Below are 19,195 nucleotides of genomic sequence, written 5' to 3' on the forward strand. Positions count from 1 at the left end.
ATGAAACTCATCTCTTCTCATGCACTTCTGAATAAAATCAAACTTGGTTTATTACAGGTTTATTTTATAGATTATATCAGTACATATTATATTTGTTATAAGCCGATTTATAAGTTTTGTACTACATATATCTGGTGCGGTTGTACTAACAATATATTTTCTTTACATTCAACTCTACAAACGGATTATCAATTTATTTCGTGCACTTGACCGTGGCCTCGACGTAAGCGCCGCGTATAGGACGAGCACTGGTCGAGCGCTGCATAATTATCAGTTTGCAGAGTTGTTACAATTTAATATCTAGTTTGACATTAAATTTAAATACTTCTACAAATAAGACTAAACTCGCCTAAAATCTACGGAGCAAGCATCTCTCCGCGCTTGAATACTGACACAAACACTAAAAAACAAAAAGAATACATTGTCCTGAGCAATTAATTGTGATACCGTTCACTAACATTCCCAATAGGTACAGAGTCATCACAATGCTCTACGAAGATTCTGATTTAGAGTATCGTAAGAGTTCTGAGAGCAAGCCACGTTGTTCGTCCCAGAATGTACTCATCGGCCCTCTGGGGCACCGGCGAGATGCAATAGTTTGGTCATCAGTTCGTCGCCGAACGACTCCTTGTATTTCTGGCTGATGTTGTTGAGCAGCGCGTAGGGAGTCTCATAGTTGACGTGCCCGGTGAGGCTGACGTCGTCGTACTTCCGGCCGACGACGCGGAAGCCGGCCGCCGACATCTCGATGCAGTAGGTGTGGTCCTCGAGCGTGGTGAGGTTGATATAGATGCGGTGGTGGCTGCGCAGGCGCGAGGAGACGCTGGCGGCTCGGACGTGGCGCCGGATGTCGCCGATGGCCGCCTCGGCCTCCGCGGGCCACGTCTGCGCGTCCAGCACTCGCTCCGCGCTCATGTCACCTGTAACCGGCAACTCTTAGCTCACCAAAATATTTAAATGTATTAGTGTATTTTTATTCTTTTTCAGATTAAAATTTCTCCAAGACTGGATCGATGAGGGTCCTCCGGTGGTGTTCTGGCTATCGGGTTTCTACTTTACGCAGTCATTTCTGACGGGCGTGCTTCAGAACTACTCACGGCATAATAAAATTCCCATCGATCAGGTGCATTTCGAGTTTACAATCACTCGAATAGAGGCCGACGTTGATGAAGAACCTGTCTATGGAGTTTATTGCAAGGTGACCAAAACAGTTAATCCTTTTATTAAAAACAATATTTCATTTGACTCCAATATCCATTTCTAAATTACCTATTTAATGTCACATTTATCATCGGTTATTGTTAATAATATTACAAGCAGCAAGGAGCTCAAATGGACAAGAAGGACCAGGCACATAGTATGTTTGTGTGGGTGAGTTGTACACAATGTGCATGTGTGTGTGAGAGAAAGAGTTAAACTGATCACTTAATGCATCTATTTTAATATGATACCTATGAATTTTAAATATTTACAGGGTCTATTCCTGGAGGGAGCTCGCTGGAACCGAGACACAATGCAGCTGGACGAGTCGTTTCCAAAAATACTGTTTGACACAATCCCAATAATTTGGTTTCAACCAGCCCTAATATCTAACTTCAATCCTCCACCCTGTTACTTTTGTCCCATCTACAAAACTAGCGAGAGGAAGGGAGTGTTGGCCACTACCGGGCACTCTAGCAACTTTGTCATGTACATAACACTGCCTTCAGACACACCAGAGAAGCACTGGATCAACCGTGGAGTTGCTAGTTTGACACAACTTGATGACTAACTTTAATTTGGTGGAAAGCAGATTCAAAATGTTCAAGGATCCTAGTATTTTTAGTAGTTCAGCTAGCCATTAATTATTCTTTGAATATAGTTAATTCTAATTATTTTTTTTTTTATTAAAAAATTTTCAGATTGTAATATGTTTACTGTCTTTACAAACAACACACACCATTATCCACTTTAGAGGGTGGCACAGCACATGTAAAAACACTATTAAGACTTTAACTGCATGTCCCAATATGGGTTATTAGTATACAAATGTAACACAAAAAACCTACTAAAACAATTAGACAACATGTATGAAGGTGTTTATTCCTCTTTCACAACAAAGTTATATATTAAATGATACAAAAAAAAGCCTGACGTAATTAATTTTCATAACTAACTGGAAAGTAGAAAATATAAATTAATCTTGTTATTGCATGAATGTTAGTAAAAGTATTGTCAACAAGGATGGTTAAATTACACAACATTATCATCAGCCCACAGACATCCACTGCTGGGACATAGGTGTTTCCAATGTTCTTCACAATGGCCGGCCTGCACAATATCAATACACAAAACAATCGCCAATATTCCACATTAAATTTATACTTACCTTTATACTTGTAGCTACTCCTATTAAGTTTACTAGAATGAATCTTTTTTTAATTACTTTTTTTATTGCCCTTGTAGGCAGACAAACATACGGCCCACCTGGTGGTGAGTGATTACCATGGCTCGTGGGCTTCTACAATGCCAGGGGCAGAGCCAAGCTGCTGCCTACCATGTTGCTCTCAAAACTTGATTTACCAGCTCTGTAGTAAAATTTTTCAAGCAGAGATATTTTTTTATTACCACACAAACTCTTAATTTTATCCATTTTTAAAAAACACATTACAACACTACTCAACCAAATAAATTATATTGTTGAAAAACATAAGAGAATTGATAACTTTTTTTTATATACCTAGTCAGGTCATAAATTCTGTCACATGTTTAATGTAAAATAATTGAAACAAGTTTATTCATTATGTAACCATTCATATACCAAAATTAACTTAACAAAACATAGATTCTTATGACACTAAAGTTTATTCAAAATGACCTCCGTGATTTTGAATACAGGCCTTCAATCTGCGCGGCCAGTCGTCTATCGTAGCACGAACGAGGTCCATGTCAATATCGGCGGCTGCCTTAATCAAGGATGTCTTGAGTGACTACAAATTGGGATGAGGCTTTGAGCACGCCTTTTCCTCTAAGTGTTGCCGTATCTTGTAATCTAACGGATTCAAATCTGGACTGGAGGAGGGCCAGTCTTCGTGCCGGATGAAGTCGATTTCACGCGCCGCCAGCCAGTCTTGTGTGCTCTTCGCTCTATGAGCTGGCGCCGAATCTTGTTGGAATACCCAGTGCCTGTTATTGAACATGGTATGAGAAACAGGTTCCACAAGGTTCGTCAGGACTGTATTTTGATACACAACTGCATTCGTTTTTACACCTTTCTCACAAAAATGTACCTCTGTTAAGCCCCAATAAGAAACTCCCAACCATACCATGAGCGAGGATGGAAAATGACCTCGTTGGACACGCGGAATACGGTTGCTCGCTTCTTCACTACTGTGTGCGTACACATTATCATTTTGTTTGTTGTAGCTCTCGTCTACGGTAAAAATTTTTTCATCCGAAAAAAGAATTTCCCGATATATTTTTCCCGCGTGCCGCTGCAACAAAGCGCGGCATCTCTTCAGTCTCAGGTCCATTAGACGAGCATTCAAATGATGTCCTGTTTTTCTTCGATATGCCCGAAGCCCTAAGTCTTCATTTAACACCGTTTTCACCGTGGTTCTGCTTAACCCCATCTGAAGGGCCAACAGTTTCTGCTTACGTTTGGGATTTCTTTGAATTCGCGCCTTCACAGCTTTATCACTGCTGGAGTCCTAACAGACCGAGGGTGACCACTTCTTGACCTGTCATCTACACTAGAGTCTTCATTGTATCGTTTGATGGTACGATAAACGAATCTTTTGGTTATATTCAAATTTTTCAGTATGTTAAAAATTTGAATTGGCACGTAACCGCAACGATGCAACGCAATAACTGCAACACGGTCTTCTTTAAGCGTCCACTCCGTATTTAAAAATGAGTAAAATTCTAAAAGTATACATTTTTATTTTCATGAACAATTCGAAATTCTAATTCAATAAACTTTTTTGTGACCAGCATTCTAAAAGAAAAGTTTTTACTGTGTGACAATAATTATGACCTGACTAGTTAATTATGTCTAGGCCTACCGGTATTTATTTTATTCTTTCCACAGAGAATGTATCGCATTATTACTATTAATTGAAAACCCCTCAAATACTGTAGCATTGATCATCATCATTTAATAAGCATAATTATAAAAAAAAATATGGGTATTGGCAAGTAATATCCTGATTATGGAAACAGCATTGAGGAATGCAAATGAAAAGATGGGAAGATAGTTTATCAAAATTAATATAGCTCAAATTCGATATTGTTTAAAGTATTTGAAACATGAGAAATAATAAAGTAATAGAGAATGCAAGATCAAACCATCAATGTAGTTTTAATATAATGTGTCTCGAAAAAAATTTTAACATTAAAGCACGTGGGCACGAGTTGTGTGCAAATACATATTGTAAGACGGTCAGAGAATGAAGAGTAATGTTATCTATTTCAATATATTTTATAGCGATGCAACTTATTTAGCTTTTATGATATAAATACAACCATTTTAGTACAGCATTTACAATAGCCATCTTTTTTTCTTCGTCTTCGAAAGTTGTCGAATATACGGTACACCTGACGGTAAGGTGAGTACAGCCCCAGAAAAAGGTTGGCATTACAATAAAAATATTATAGTATAGTTAAAATTATTACTTACTTGAGTTGTATTATTCGGATTTAATTCACTTTTATGAAAGCAGCCCTTAAAATTTATAGCAGGCCCATTACTACAACCAAAATATGTTTTTAATTTCGTAGATATTTGATAATTTAGAACAAGTTGTTTTTCCTTTTCTGTTAATTTGTATTTTATTACTTTTAAAGTTTTTTTTAGGGATTTTATGACCTGATAACTGAGACCTTTAAGTCATGTCTCATTTTAATTTATGTTCATATTTTTATGAAAAATGATAATAAGGAGTGAAATGAAATGTAGATGATTAATTTGAGACATTAATCAGCTGGGATGAAATTAAATGAAATTAGATGAGATGATGTAGGATGAAATATAATCTCAGTAAAATAGTGGTCATTTACTAAGATTTTTTTAGTGGACTTTTGGAGGATCCCGAGAAGTTACGTCCAGCGGCTTTGTTTCATTTTCCCACATTTGTGCACTTTCACAGATATTAAACAGTTAATAAACCACCATTATTACATATTTAAACCTGAAGAAACACTAAATAGACAAAATAAAAGAAATCACATAACTTCACTCCTCGCGTTCCCGCCAAAAAGTTACTATAACTTTAAATTGGATAACAAGATACCCTCAAGAATCAATCATTTTGATCCTGATATAGCATTTTAAACATCAACTACCTTAAAATTGTTCATCAAGTTGGAATTTGTCCCTAATCGCCCCATTTTACCGGTACTCGAAAATTTGTCAACAAATAAAACATATTGAGTTTATTATCTTTGATTAACAGTCTGCTTTTAAAAACAAAGCACAAGTATCAATAAGAAACGCATAGGTTTATTAAAATACAATGGTACAAATATAGGTAGTATGTACAATTTACTGTATACATAATAGTAGTAGGTACGGTAAATTATAGTACCGTACCCACTGAAGTATGAAACCTACGGTCCCTATATAGGTTTATGGTAGAATAAAATTATCTATGACAGTCTCCACAGATGCTACGCATCACCACAGACTAAGAAATTTCCGATGAATTTTAAATTATACGGATTCAGTTAAATGTTTATACTGTAGGTACTATTCTTAAATCAATTGCAATGTAACAAGAAAAGTAATCTTCTACACTGTTGCTCCACATTTTTTTACTGCAAATATTGCCGGATCTCCTCTTTTCCAAACGTCATCAGATCATTATGATGCAGGAGGCGACGCATATCGATATGGTATCTCATATCGATCTGGCGCTCCTACCGAATAGAATCACTATCAGAGTGTTATCAGTGTTGACTATTGCACATCTCACACGTTGAACAGCAAGATTCAATAGAAAAATGAACAACAGTCATCTCACAGTCAACCAGTTTCACAGATTTAATATTTGTGTCCGAATCACCGCGCTCCTTGGATCTAGGGTACAAACCTTCACCGTCTCTTAACGCCTCTGCAGATTTTCATAGAGCTTAAACAGATCCTGAATGGCTTTGTGAAAATACATAGTGCTTTAATCATTATGAATTGTAGGTTATAAAACTTAACAAAAATTATTTTTTTTATAATAATCACTTTTTTCCAAAAAATCGATTATTTTTAAGTTGCTATTTCTTTCAAGTATTTACCAAAGGGTTCCAGTACTGCGTGAAACGAAAATTTTAGTTCACTAAATTGTTGATTTGTTGTGTAGATGGCGCGATAAACTTGTAAACTCCTAAACTGCGTATGGTGCACTGACGTTTTTGGTTATTTTTGTTCTCACCTCGTGTTTACTTTTGCATCTAATTTCGGTTCAATTGCAAAAATTCAATTGTGCAATAACATAAAGATATATATCGCGTGAAAAGGATTCGACCTCGTTTATAACCGTATCGATCTGTAGATCTGGACGCAGTATATGTATACAGCCTTATCACGTGGTGGTGTGGTGGTTTATGTAATTCTTGTTTACCGCACAAACGGAAAGTTTGCGCATGTGCGTTTCTCAGTAACCTCAAAGTGTTGAGTACGGGTTCGGTACGTTCCGGACATCCGGGTGTAGTCGGTATTGTGATGTGTGGAGGCGCGAGCGGCACGCGAGCCGCGTGTGGATAGCGTCGTTAGAGCCCGGTCATGGCCCAGGCCCAGTTTACACGGAGCTCTGAGAGCGATGCTTGGGCGCTCCTGTCGCTCAAGTCGGCGCCCTCATCGCCATCAAAAGTGCAGTGGGCCCAGGAAACTGCGCCCGCTGCGATTGCGCGCCTCGAGGGTCGCGACTTCGAGTATCTGATCCGGCAGAAGCGCGTCATCATTGGGCGCAACTCAAGCCGTGGTCAGGTCGACGTCAACATGGGGCACTCAAGCTTTATCTCTCGTCGTCACCTCGAACTCATGTACGATCAGCCCGAGTTCTACCTCACCTGCAACAGTAAAAACGGTGTGCTCGTCGACGGCGTATTCCAGCGAAAAGGATCCCCGCCCATGTTACTGCCCAAGAGGTGAGTGCTGACCTTCTGTTCTCTACCAGATTTGCACTTGTATTGTTTGTAAACAAAACTATTTGTTTATACTCTACCCACCTGTTGTATTTTTAGTTATTGAAAATGTTGACACATGTGCCATTTATACAGCTATATAATATATTTATATAGCTTATCAAAACAAAAGGAAACGAAAAGTAGTTATGATAGATAGTGCTACATGTGACAGTAATTTTTCTTAGTGTTTTAAAAACAAATTTGTTATTTTAATTGCATCTTTTAGACTTTAGTTATGTTGTCCAAGTTTAGTTATATTGTAAATTACCAAGTATCATAATATTCTAGAGAAATCTAGCAAAAACTAGATACTAGAATCTACTAGAAAACCAATGAGATGTTTGGGAATAGTGATCTGGGACAAGTATAAACAAACATACTGTTATCAGATACTTGCGTAAACAAACAATACCAAACTGATATTAAAGTTCACAGCATGGTTGATAATGATAATCTCAATTATTTCATATCTATTTTAAATTGTATTGTAATGTTATTAAGAAAATGTTGGCATCGGCAGGAAATGATTCCGTATTTACTGAGCAGCTTTGTTCTTGAATAGTTTACTTTTTTGGTTGCCTTATTGTTGTGTCCTGAAAATGTTATAATTTGAAAAAAGTGTAGTGAGCATTTTTTACATTTCAATGATCATCATCAATGTATATCTTGACTGTTTCAAAAAGTAATATTAAATGGAACGTCTGTTAGATCTTACCTTCCATTAACTAACCTGCTTTAATATTTTTGAAGCACAAATGTGTGTTCAGTGTTGGAACATAAATGTGTCTTCTCGGTGGCCTATAATTCTGATCCAGCGGTAGATTCAATGAAGGAGTACTCTCGTTGGGCAGATTTTAGCAAAGTCTCCCAGGCTGAGCCCCTTGAGCTACATGTTTGATGAAGCTAGCATGACCCCTCAAGGCTACTAGCAATAGTTAGGCAAAAAAAGGTTGCTAATATTAAAACTGTGGATTAATTTCTAAATCACTGAATTCAAATGTAAAAGTTACACTTGAACTAGTCAAATGTAGTAGTTAGCTGTAGATGTGCCAAAAAATACTGCATTTGTTTTTAAGGCAAGTTATTTAAAGTAAACAAGTAAGTTTTTCCGAAGAAAAAAAAAAAAATTCATTACATTTTTTTTTATGGCTCTCTTCTTTGACGAATGACTCTGCCAATGTCAGGTAGATAGAATATCAGTAATATAGATAGATGAAAGCAGATGAGATGAATGAGAACGGGAGAAAAATTTGTAAACATTTTTACAGTTTAATGTTATTGTGGGAAATAAAATAAGCTAATGCATTTACAACTTTAGGATTAGGGAATGCTAAGAGATAGTTCATATTAACTGGGAACGGGATGTTAGTGTTAGTTAGTAAACAATATAGTGCTGGGCATTCATCATTAAGATCGCATTCCAGAAAGATATGATCTAAAGTACCGATAGATTTACCGCAACTACACATAGGAGAAGGTTTAATTGTTAGCTTAAATAAGAATTGTGATGAGCAAAAGTGACCTAATCGATTGATAAGTACACTAGTTATTTGCTTGTTGAATTTTTTTGAACTTATAAAAGCAAGGTTTGATAAAGACACTAGGATTTATTGTGCAAGACAATTCAAACTATACAAATATATGATGATAAATGTAAATTAAATGTGTAAAGATTTGTTTATTCTCAAAGGTTTGTGGTTAGAGGAAACATTCAACACAAAATGATGTTGATTTCACAAACATAGTATAAATTCAACATTATCTTGCGACAACCTACTTTACAACTTAGTTTTGAAAAAACTAATGTATAAATTGCCAATCTTTACTTCATAGAGTAGGTTTGCAGTTTGTTCTCATAATTATTTTAAATATTTTATGAGAAGTCTGTATGGTACTGAAGGTTTTTGTTGAACCCTGATTTTGATCCATAAAGCTTGTTGGGTTTTTATGGAATAAATGAGACTTATTGTGATACATACAATGTATATATAAATAAAACTTATCTAGAAAATTATCCATATATGCAATGCTGTCATAAACTATGCCATATAGTATTTATAAATACTAGGTATTTATATATATAGGTGTTGTGTCAAATACATGGTAGGGTGCGTAATGTTTTTTTATTGATTTAATATATTTTTTATACATAATTTAACAAAAAGTAGCATTCTGCACTCCTCTATATTTTCTGTAATACATATATAGACAGTATATAGACAAGAATCAATATAAGAATTAATTTCTTGAATGCTAGCAAAATTTCTAGTTTTGTAGTGTTGTCTATAACATGTATTATTAATGAATGTTAGACGCATTTAAAGTTTCTAGAAATTTTGCCAAATTAAAGATAAGGTTTTTTCCAGATTAAGTAATTAATTATTTTACTAATCACGTACAACGGCTGTAGTGTTTAAAATGTTTGAATTTCAGTGATTAAATTAATTTTCAGAAAATTATTGTGAATTCCTACAAATTATAGTGGTTATAGAGTTATTTTTAAAAAGATAATTATAATTGTTATCTCACTTGCTCAGTTTCGTGTTGCAATAACTTGGATAAATCAAATTATTGTTCACATAATAATATGTCCCAAAATTTCTATACTTTCATCCAAATGGTAAAAAAGAAGTAAATAAGTAACAGAAAACTTCATTTACTATCAATCAGATTTCAAACATGAGGCAAACCAAAAGACAATGGTTTTCTGATTTACCTTTAAAAAAATTATTATAATTTGTTATCGAGTATTAAGATTCAAATTATTGTACAATATAAAAAAAAAAGTGTAGTAGGGTCTTAGAATGCGTTCATGCAACGAAGATCAGTGCAGGTACCTAATGAATGAGTGATGGCGCCAAATGGCGGAGTTGAGTAGTTGCCGTGTTGAGTGGCACAGAGTATGTGTGTCACACGACTCACACGACAAATGTGTGACGGTTGTTGGCCTTGCGCGCTCACATTTCGCGGCTGTACACTCCGTCAACTTTCAATGCACTTACTGTTGTAAATCACTAAGTATCAATTAATTGAAAACGTTCTATACAGATTTGAACTGGTGAAAGTTTTAAATAATTTCCATGAGATTCCACATATTAAATTAGCAGGTTGTTGTTGCTGCGTCATGAAGGATAGCATAAGGAAAATGCTCATATAATGCGTCATCAATTCGTGTTACAATAATCAGGTATACATAATATAATTTAGGCAGTGACGCGTGCTCGGGTGAGGTCAGTGCTGTGAGTGTGGCGCGGCGGACCCAGGTGCTACATAAAAGTGAAAGCCGTCGATCCGCGACCCGACCCGGCGCACTCATTCATCGTAAACCTATTCGTTTTATTAAAGAACTTCAGGTAAAGCTGGACCCCTAAATTGCAGAGCATAATTCATTTGGTGGAAATTAATAAAAATATACCTACTAATTTATTAAAGAATATCTTTGTTCCAAGGTCTGAAAGGAATAATTTAGTAGAAACATTCAAATCCAAATTGAAGTGTTCAAGGCGGGTGATGGACAACTCGCAGCTGCTTGCAACTTATGCCTTGTTTACTATTTCATAATATTGTTTTACTCTCGTATCAAACAAGATTCGATGGAGATCGTTCCATTTCTGCGTTTGTTTCAGTTTTCAGATTTTTAGCCCAAAAAAATTGGACACGAAAATACAAAAAAAAACATACTTTATAATTTCGTAGGGCCGTCTGTGACTCTGTGCATCTCATGGCCATTTTACTCGCAAAATGTTACGTTTGGAAAGAGGGTGTGTTCTATAAAGTTGAGAGTCCACGTGCTGAGTGGTGAACGTAAGAGAAGAGTGAAGTTTACGTAATATTTAAATCTTAATTAATTATCTGGAGCGAAGATCCCATTAGTGTTTACATTATTTAGTGATGGTTAGTGAGATTACGCATTTTAAATCTTGAGGAAATCTGAAAAACATGCTACATTAGAAGAAACTTTTAAAGAATGGAACGGAAGAAATAAAATATTATTTAAAAATTATAAGTGATATTTAAGATACGGATTACATTTTGGTGAAATACCCAATTAACTAATATCGCATTCGTACGTGCGCTCCGGCCGGGAACCGCCACCAAGTCTCAAGCACTGTGCTGCACACTATACTAGTTGTTGTACCGCAGTGGTCGGGCAGCACGCGCCGATGCGCCGCGGCCACGCAGCTCTGTTTACAGACTATTTTTATGTTTTGACGCGTTCAGCTCGCGTTATTCAATAAGTGCGCGTTTGTAGCTGCCTCCGTTTCAAACACTCGTGCTGCAGTGGTGTCGCGGCGCGGTGCGATGAGCCGCTCGTCTGAGTTTGTCCCCTGCGTTACGTAACGCTAAACCAACGCGTTTGTCGGCCAATCTTCCGATTATAACCACTATGCAATAAATAATATGTCTCTCACGAAAACCTGTTTTATGTGCTAGAACAAATACAACTAAAACCAAGGAGTATTCTCTATTTCTGCCACTTCCCTGCGATCAATAATTTTAATTGACACTTCATTTAAATATTGTTAATCTATATTTAGATCATAAAAGCCCGCTACGTAAACGTCGACGAGACCAGTCTCTGTACATAAGTAAGTTAATAAGTATGTATCTACTCACAAAGAATAACATACATATATGTAGTTGTTTTTGGGCATTTTCGTTCGAATAATTACAGTTGATTCTTTCTCTTTCGTGAGAGTTGAAGTTTTGGCCGCTGTCGTACTCGTAAACATATAACGCTGACTCTCCCACGGAGCGAACAACAGCAGCCTGTCACGCGACCAACTGACGACAATGACCTAACTTATCGAATCTATTTTTAATGAGCAATTCTTGTACATAATGTCAATATTATATATTTTGTGAATCTCCACGATATAATGTCGCCAAGTTTAGATTTTATGTTATTGTATAATATATTTCCATAAAAAACGAGTTTGAAGAAAAAATTCCGATCCGAGTATTTACAAAAACGCGGCTTTACGCGAAGAAAAGGGCATCTCGTAAATCTCTGAGGCATTCGCTTGCATTATTGCTATTGGATGTAGGCATAGTGGCAAAACTCCAAATTTTACAAAATGGAGTGACAAAACAACGTTACCTACCTGCCTATTACATATAAAAATAATGTTTTGTAGATGAACCTAGACAACCCAATTTGGAAGGCAAAATACCATCACGAGTCGACAGACGCCGCCGCGCGCCGCGCCGCCGCACGGGCACGTCGATTCTATCTTGTTGTATTCAAATTATATTTGTTTTCAAGTTAAATCTTTGGTAGTCGTGCCAGTTTTCAAGGACTAGTGTTATGTAGTCTAGTCGAGAAGTTGTGAAGCGTGTTTCTTACATAAACATTTAAAGTAGTTTCTTAACATAAGGCTTAATTTGATTAGATAATGATAGTTAGCTAATTGTCATTCACACTGACTGCGAGCGTATGTGTATAGCAGGCGGATTGTTATAATCGCGTCCGGTCCGGCCAAGTTTCAGAAAACACGGAGTGGTAGCCTTACATGAGTTTGGGCAGACCTGAAAATTTGATACAGGTCTCAAGCACACAAGTAAACAACAAACTACAAACATTTGGCGACCCACATCTTTTAATTATGTTTACATTTTTGTAGCCCATTTTTAATAATTTATGGTTATCATTAATCATTGATCATTTTAATAAAGTAGTGCTTATTTTTTAATTTTCTTGGTGCCTGCGTAATTATTTATCTTTTTTAACATATAACTTAGTAACGGAGATTTTTGTCAAATTGAAATATACAGGGTGGACACCCGGAACATTCAAGTCGAACTCCGACACAGGCGCATCGCTCGACACGAGTGTACCGGACGCCTTATCCTTTAGGACACGACGCAGCGACGACTCCATAGTGCGAGTCCAGTACTTGTGGTTACTCATAACACGAGTACACCTTGAAAACTTACTTCAGTCTTATATTTCTAAACCTAATTGAAGTTATTAATGATCGTGTATTTTAATACGCAGTCACAGAACTATGTACACATACATATTAATATATTATCGGCAGTGAGATGTGTCCTCGCACCGCGGCACCGGTCTGGCCGCCTCGTGTATCCCATTGAACGATCGACGCGACACGATCCTTGAAGTCGACGCGCCGCCTTTGGATTTCGCTACAATCGGACTTATTTGTTTTAATCATAATAAGCACAATAATAATATTTAAGGCAAGCGTTCACGTGTTGTCTCGTCTTCCTCTGGTTGTGTAACGAACTAGCGTTACAGAAAACAAACCAAAGTCCAAGAGCGGTCGGCGCCGGCGCTGGACTAACCTTCAGAACGCGTGATTACAACGCTGTGTTTCCGTTCAACCGTTCGTTCACGCGCTGTCTGAATAACAACTACAGAACAAGATATCCTGGCTGTAAAATGGTGCGTCCAATGCGTGGTGGAAGCGTCCGGACCCACAAGCTTACGATATCCCTGGCGGTAGATCGCGTTAGGCCGTGAGCACACGTCCGCCTATGTAAACAAATTAAGGCTTTATTCGATCATTCAAATTGTTCTCGTCAAGTTACCTTAGATATCAACGCAATATCTAGCTTTAATAAACGTAGAATAAACCAATATTATGTGAAGACAGCACTACGAATTGTAACATGAACAATGCACGAGTAGATTGTCAATCACTGTGGTGTTCTACGACTATGGCTGGTGTGTTTTTGCGTCCTAAAGATAACGGCGTGGCTATAAAATGAGTCAAGTAACAGGTTATATGTAGCTCTTATACGCTATCTCGACCCACGCTTGCGGTGTGATCTCTTGATAAACATATTGTTTATATATCTTACCGATAGCGATGCTCACTCATTTGGAACCTGTATACTTTGATGTGGATCTTGAGATTTGCTCAAGTGCTCCCAAGTCCCAGTGTCCAGTGACCATTTCAAAGCCGCGTGGTCCGAGGCAGAAGAGATCTCCGGAAACGCACTGTGGATGAATGCAGTGCTTCCAGGTAGTACGGATGTACTCTACGCGTTGGTGGGCGATGCGATGATAAAAATGAGATGATGGGCATTTCAAACAATTCTACAGAGCACACTCATGCAACACACGGTACAAAACACAGAGAGAACCGAAGTCTCTCCATAAACCCCGAGGTTCCAAACGATCCGTGAGAATGGGATTACTGAACGGTCCTCTTCTGTATAGAGTTAAATGCAAGTTTTAGTATTTGGGAGCCCAGGTCCAGAAATGACAAAAAAAAACTTAATGTGGAAGTAGGGAAAAGTCTTCATTCAAACGTGGACGTACCGTTTCGCTCTGTTGAGAACTCCCAGCGTTTTGTTTGCCGCCAACTTGGATTTGCCTTCGAAATGACTCCGACACTGCAAATCGCTTGAAATATCAATATAATAGGCAAGGGGCTAGATAATGGATTTCTTATACTACTGAAAGCGTCTGCACAGACCTCACATCCTCACTTTCCTGCACTAAACGCTCACAACCAGCGCAAATAGCTTACTTCTATTATTGTATTTCTTTGCAGAACTGTTGACGGTAATAATGACTACACAGCTTGCATTGGATATTAGTCCGTCTTACGGAGGGCTAACATTTAATAATCACTTCGAGTTATTGAAATGTTTTATAAATTTATTTCTTGTTAAGAATTGCCTAAATGCCTATTTCAACATCAATCTTCATCAATTACTTTCCCGATGTACTCAACATATAAACACTATTATTATGTAGTTGAATATAGTAAACAATATAAAGAATGCAGTTTCGGCGTCGACCTGTGTGCGCTCCTTATGATTTCTTTTTGTCTACCTGTGCTAGTAACCTTGGAAAGATTGTACTAGCTACACCGAATGTGTAGGCGAGCTCACGGGGCTCAGCTTCGCAACTTTGCTCACCGCCTTATATTTCTGCCGTGAAGCAGTAATGCGTTTCGGTCTGAAAGGTAGGGCATCCGTTGTGACTATACTGAGACCTTAGAACTTATATCTCAAGGTGGGTGGCGCATTTACGTTGTAGATGTCTATGGGTTCCAGTAATCACTTAACACCAGATGGACTGTGAGCTCGTCCACCCATCTAAGCAATAAAAAAAAAACTAACCCTAGCTAGCCCCTAGCCACGGTGAGTATGAATAAAGATGCTGGTATGTCATTACGAAAGCTCGCTCTGCGAGAAGCGTCCGCAGATTGAATAGGTTGGATGTAGTCTCTATCACTGTTTGCTATTTACATGATTATGAGTACCACAAAAAAGTCCTTTACCAATAACAAATGTATTTGCAAAGTGCAAAATTGATCCACTTGTGCAATTTATCTTGTTAGTTAGTTACCTGTATAATTGCTCTAAGAAAATGAATTCTGTTTTTTGCAGACAGTGAATGAAGTTTTAATTTCATGAGACGTTTCCCATGGTGTTGTAAATAGTCGGTGGAACAGGCCCCCGCGGGTATGTGTCGTGGCATCCGCGAGGTCAGTGCTCTCCGGGGAACTTTTTTTTTATTGCTCTTGTATGCAGACGAGCATACAGCCCACCCGACGGTGGGTGGTTAGCTTCGCCCATGGACTTCAGCAATGCCGGAGACAGAGCCAAGTCGCTGTCCAACGTTAAGTACTCTCCACAAGCCTCGTTTGAAGAAGGATATGTCATAGCACTCGGGACCGGCCCAACTAGTGCGTCGTGCTCACATACCTAGTCAGGTCATAAGTATTGTCACACAGTAAAAACTTTTCTTTTAGAATGCTGGCCACAAAAAAGTTTATTGAATTCGAATTTAGAATTGTTAATGAAAATAAAAATGTATACTTTTAGAATTTTACTCATTTTTAAATATGGAGTGGACGCTTAAAGAAGACCGTGTTGCAGTTATTGCGTGGCATCGTTGCGGTTACGCGCCAATTCAAATTTTTAACATACTGAATAATTTGAATATAACCAAAAAGATTCGTGTATCGTACCATCAAACGATACAATGAAGACTCTAGTGTAGATGACAGGTCAAGAAGTGGTCGCCCTCGGTCTGTTAGGACTCCAGCAGTGATAAAAGCTGTGAAGGCGCGAATTCAAAGAAATCCCAAACGTAAGCAGAAACTGTTGGCCCTTCAGATGGGGTTAATCAGAACCACGGTGAAAAGGGTGTTAAATTAAGACTTAGGGCTTCGGGCATATCGAAGAAAAACAGGACATCGTTTGAATGCTCATCTAATGGACCTGAGACTGAAGAGATGCCGCGCTTTGTTGAAGTGGTACGCGGGAAAAAAATATCGGGAAATTCTTTTTTCGGATGAAAAAATTTTTACCGTAGAAGAGAGCTACAACAAACAAAATGATAAGGTGTACGCACACAGTAGTGAAGAAGCGAGCAACCGTATTCCGCGTGTCCAACGAGGTCATTTTCCATCCTCGCTCATGGTATGGTTAGGAGTTTCTTATTGGGGCTTAACAGAGGTACATTTTTGTGAGAAAGGTGTAAAAACGAATGCAGCTGTGTATCAAAATACAGTCCTGACGAACCTTGTGGAACCTGTTTCTCATACCATGTTCAATAACAGGCACTGGGTATTCCAACAAGATTCGGCGCCAGCTCATAGAGCGAAGAGCACACAAGACTGGCTGGCGGCGCGTGAAATCGACTTCATCCGGCACGAAGACTGGCCCTCCTCCAGTCCAGATTTGAATCCGTTAGATTACAAGATATGGCAACACTTGGAGGAAAAGGCGTGCTCAAAGCCTCATCCCAATTTGGAGTCACTCAAGACATCCTTGATTAAGGCAGCCGCCGATATTGACATGGACCTCGTTCGTGCTGCGATAGACGACTGGCCGCGCAGATTGAAGGCCTGTATTCAAAATCACGGAGGTCATTTTGAATAAACTTTAGTGTCATAAGAATCTATGTTTTGTTAAGTTCATTTTGGTATATGAATGGTTACATAATGAATAAACTTGTTTCAATTATTTTACATTAAACATGTGACAGAATTTATGACCTGACTAGGTATGTATGTTTGTGGCGATGCTGTCGCGCTACTTCAGCGTCTCGAACCAGACGTTCCTGAGCGCTATGACATGTCCTTCTTCAAACGAGGCTTGTGGAGAGTATTAAACGGTGGACAGCGGCTTGGCTCTGCCCCTGACATTGCTGACGTCCATGAGCTCGTCTGCCTACCAAGGCAATAAAAAACAAACGAGACGCTTAGCGGCGACGTTGAAGCGATGCGATTGTAAGTTTCAAGCATCGTTCATATAATGAAAGCGTATTTGAGGATTTTGATCCAAAGCTTATTTTAAAAATAATGCAATAAACACTAAAAATTTCAAAACCTAATTCGTGTTATGTTAATATTTCTAAGAACGAACGTACCATATCGAGGGGTGAAAAGCTATTAAAAAAGATTTAAGCCACATTTTTGCAACTTTACAGATGAGCCATGTAAGTTTAAAATGTGGTCGTGGTTTGAAGTCGTCGTGGCCTAATGGATAAGATGTCCGCTCCATTCGTGTTGAGTGATGCACCGATGTTCGAATCCCAGGCGGATACCAATTTTTCCAATGAAATACGTACTCAACAAATGTCACGATTGACTTCCACGGTGAAGGAATAACATCGTATAATAAAAATCAAACCCGCAAAATTATAATTTGCGTAATCACTGGTGGTAGGACCTCTTGTGAGTCTGCGCGGGTAGGTGCCACCACCCTGCCTATTTCTGTCGTGAAGCAATAATGCGTTTCGGTTTGAAGGGTGGGGCAGCCGTTGTAACTATACTGATATCTTAGAACTTATATCTCAAGGTGGGTGGCGCATTTACGTTGTAGATGTCTATGGACTCCAGTAACCACTTAACACCAGGCGGGTTGTGAGGTTGTCCACCCATCTAAGCAATAATGAATAAGAATTTATCGTACTACAATTATAATACCTAGTCAGGTCATAAATTCTGTCACATGTTTAATGTAAAATAATTGAAACAAGTTTATTCTATTATGTAACCATTCATATACCAAAATGAACTTAACAAAACATAGATTCTTATGACACTAAAGTTTATTCTTGCCATCTTGCAACCTTATTGCGGATCTGTGCATAGAATAAAAAAAAATAGGGGTGGAAAAATAGGGGTTAATCGTATAAGAGTGAAAATTGAGAGTAATATGATTTTTTTATTTTCATGACAAAATAAAAAAAAAGTCTTGCAAAAAAATTTAAGTTTATAATTAACAAATAAAAAATAGGGGTTGATCATAGAGGGATGAAAAATTGAGAGTAACATCAGATTTTTTTATTTTAATTCATGACACAATAAAAATAATAATAAAATCTTTCCAAAAAAATTTATAATAGTAATATGATTTTTTTATTTTCGTGACAAAAAATAAAAACTTGCAAAAAAATTAAAGTTTATAATTAACAAATAAAAAATAAGGGTTGATCGTGGGGGGGGGGGGGGGTCATCGGTCGAGCCGTTTCGGCGAAGTTCAATCACGCACCCCGTGACACGAGAATTTTATATATTAGATATCACAATACTCTCTTTTGATGTTTTTAATTGAACTTCAATTAAGTTTGCCCGTTCAAATAGCTGAAGAATTTTTTTTGTTATATTTTTTCCAAATTTTATTTATTTATTTTTATTGCTGAGATGGGTGGACCAGCTCACAGCCCACCTGGTGTTAAGTGGTTACTGGAGCCCATAGACATCTACAACGTAAATGCGCCGCCCACCTTGAGATATAAGTACTAAGGTCTCAAGTATAGTTACAACGGCTGTCCCACCATTTAAACCGAAACTCATTACTGCTTCACGGCAAAAATAGGCAGGGTGGTAGTAACTACCCGCGCGGACTCACAAGAGATCCCATCACCAGTAATTACGCAAATTATAATTTTGCGTGTTTGGTTTTTATTACACGATGTTATTCCTTCACCGCGGAAGTCAGAGAGCTATACAATACTATACATTTTTCAGCCATGTTTTTTTGGTTTTATTTGTGTATCAATAGTATGTTCAGTAGGTCTGAGAATCGGCTACTATCTATTTTTCAT

General features: G+C 37.8%; 3 protein-coding genes across 5 annotated transcripts in view; 2 read left to right on the plus strand and 1 right to left on the minus strand.

Moving 5' to 3' along the window:
• Window positions 1-2,119, plus strand: part of Dnah3 (dynein heavy chain 3, axonemal) — a 50,079-nt gene extending 47,960 nt beyond the window's left edge. The window contains 2 exon segments of the mRNA XM_089734325.1: window positions 988-1,198; window positions 1,475-2,119. Coding sequence (XP_089590451.1) covers window positions 988-1,198; window positions 1,475-1,771 — 508 coding nt within the window. The 3' untranslated portion in view covers window positions 1,772-2,119.
• On the minus strand, window positions 44-18,516 carry LOC114244622 (GSK3B-interacting protein). Of its 3 annotated transcripts, XM_089734324.1 has the most exons (3): window positions 18,503-18,516; window positions 4,658-4,741; window positions 44-920 (listed from the first exon to the last, which is right to left on the minus strand). In XM_089734324.1, exon 3 carries the CDS (start codon window positions 913-915, stop codon window positions 562-564), a length of 354 nt encoding a protein of 117 aa, XP_089590450.1. In that variant the 5' UTR covers window positions 916-920; window positions 4,658-4,741; window positions 18,503-18,516; the 3' UTR covers window positions 44-561. The 3 variants fall into 3 exon arrangements, with proteins under 3 accessions (XP_089590450.1, XP_028032302.1, XP_028032303.1); XM_028176501.2 differs by lacking the exon at window positions 18,503-18,516 and having other exon boundaries at window positions 4,658-5,588; XM_028176502.2 differs by lacking the exons at window positions 4,658-4,741; window positions 18,503-18,516 and adding an exon at window positions 5,323-5,459.
• The window catches only part of FoxK (forkhead box K), a 41,601-nt gene continuing 28,738 nt past the window's right edge, over window positions 6,333-19,195 (plus strand). The window contains exon 1 of the mRNA XM_089734323.1: window positions 6,333-7,116. Within this exon, the coding sequence (XP_089590449.1) occupies window positions 6,752-7,116 (365 nt within the window). The 5' untranslated portion in view covers window positions 6,333-6,751. The remainder of the gene's footprint in view (window positions 7,117-19,195) is intronic.

The sequence above is a fragment of the Bombyx mandarina genome, chromosome 17 (genome assembly GCF_030267445.1).
Source record: "Bombyx mandarina strain Sakado chromosome 17, ASM3026744v2".
Taxonomy (NCBI): domain Eukaryota; kingdom Metazoa; phylum Arthropoda; class Insecta; order Lepidoptera; family Bombycidae; genus Bombyx; species Bombyx mandarina.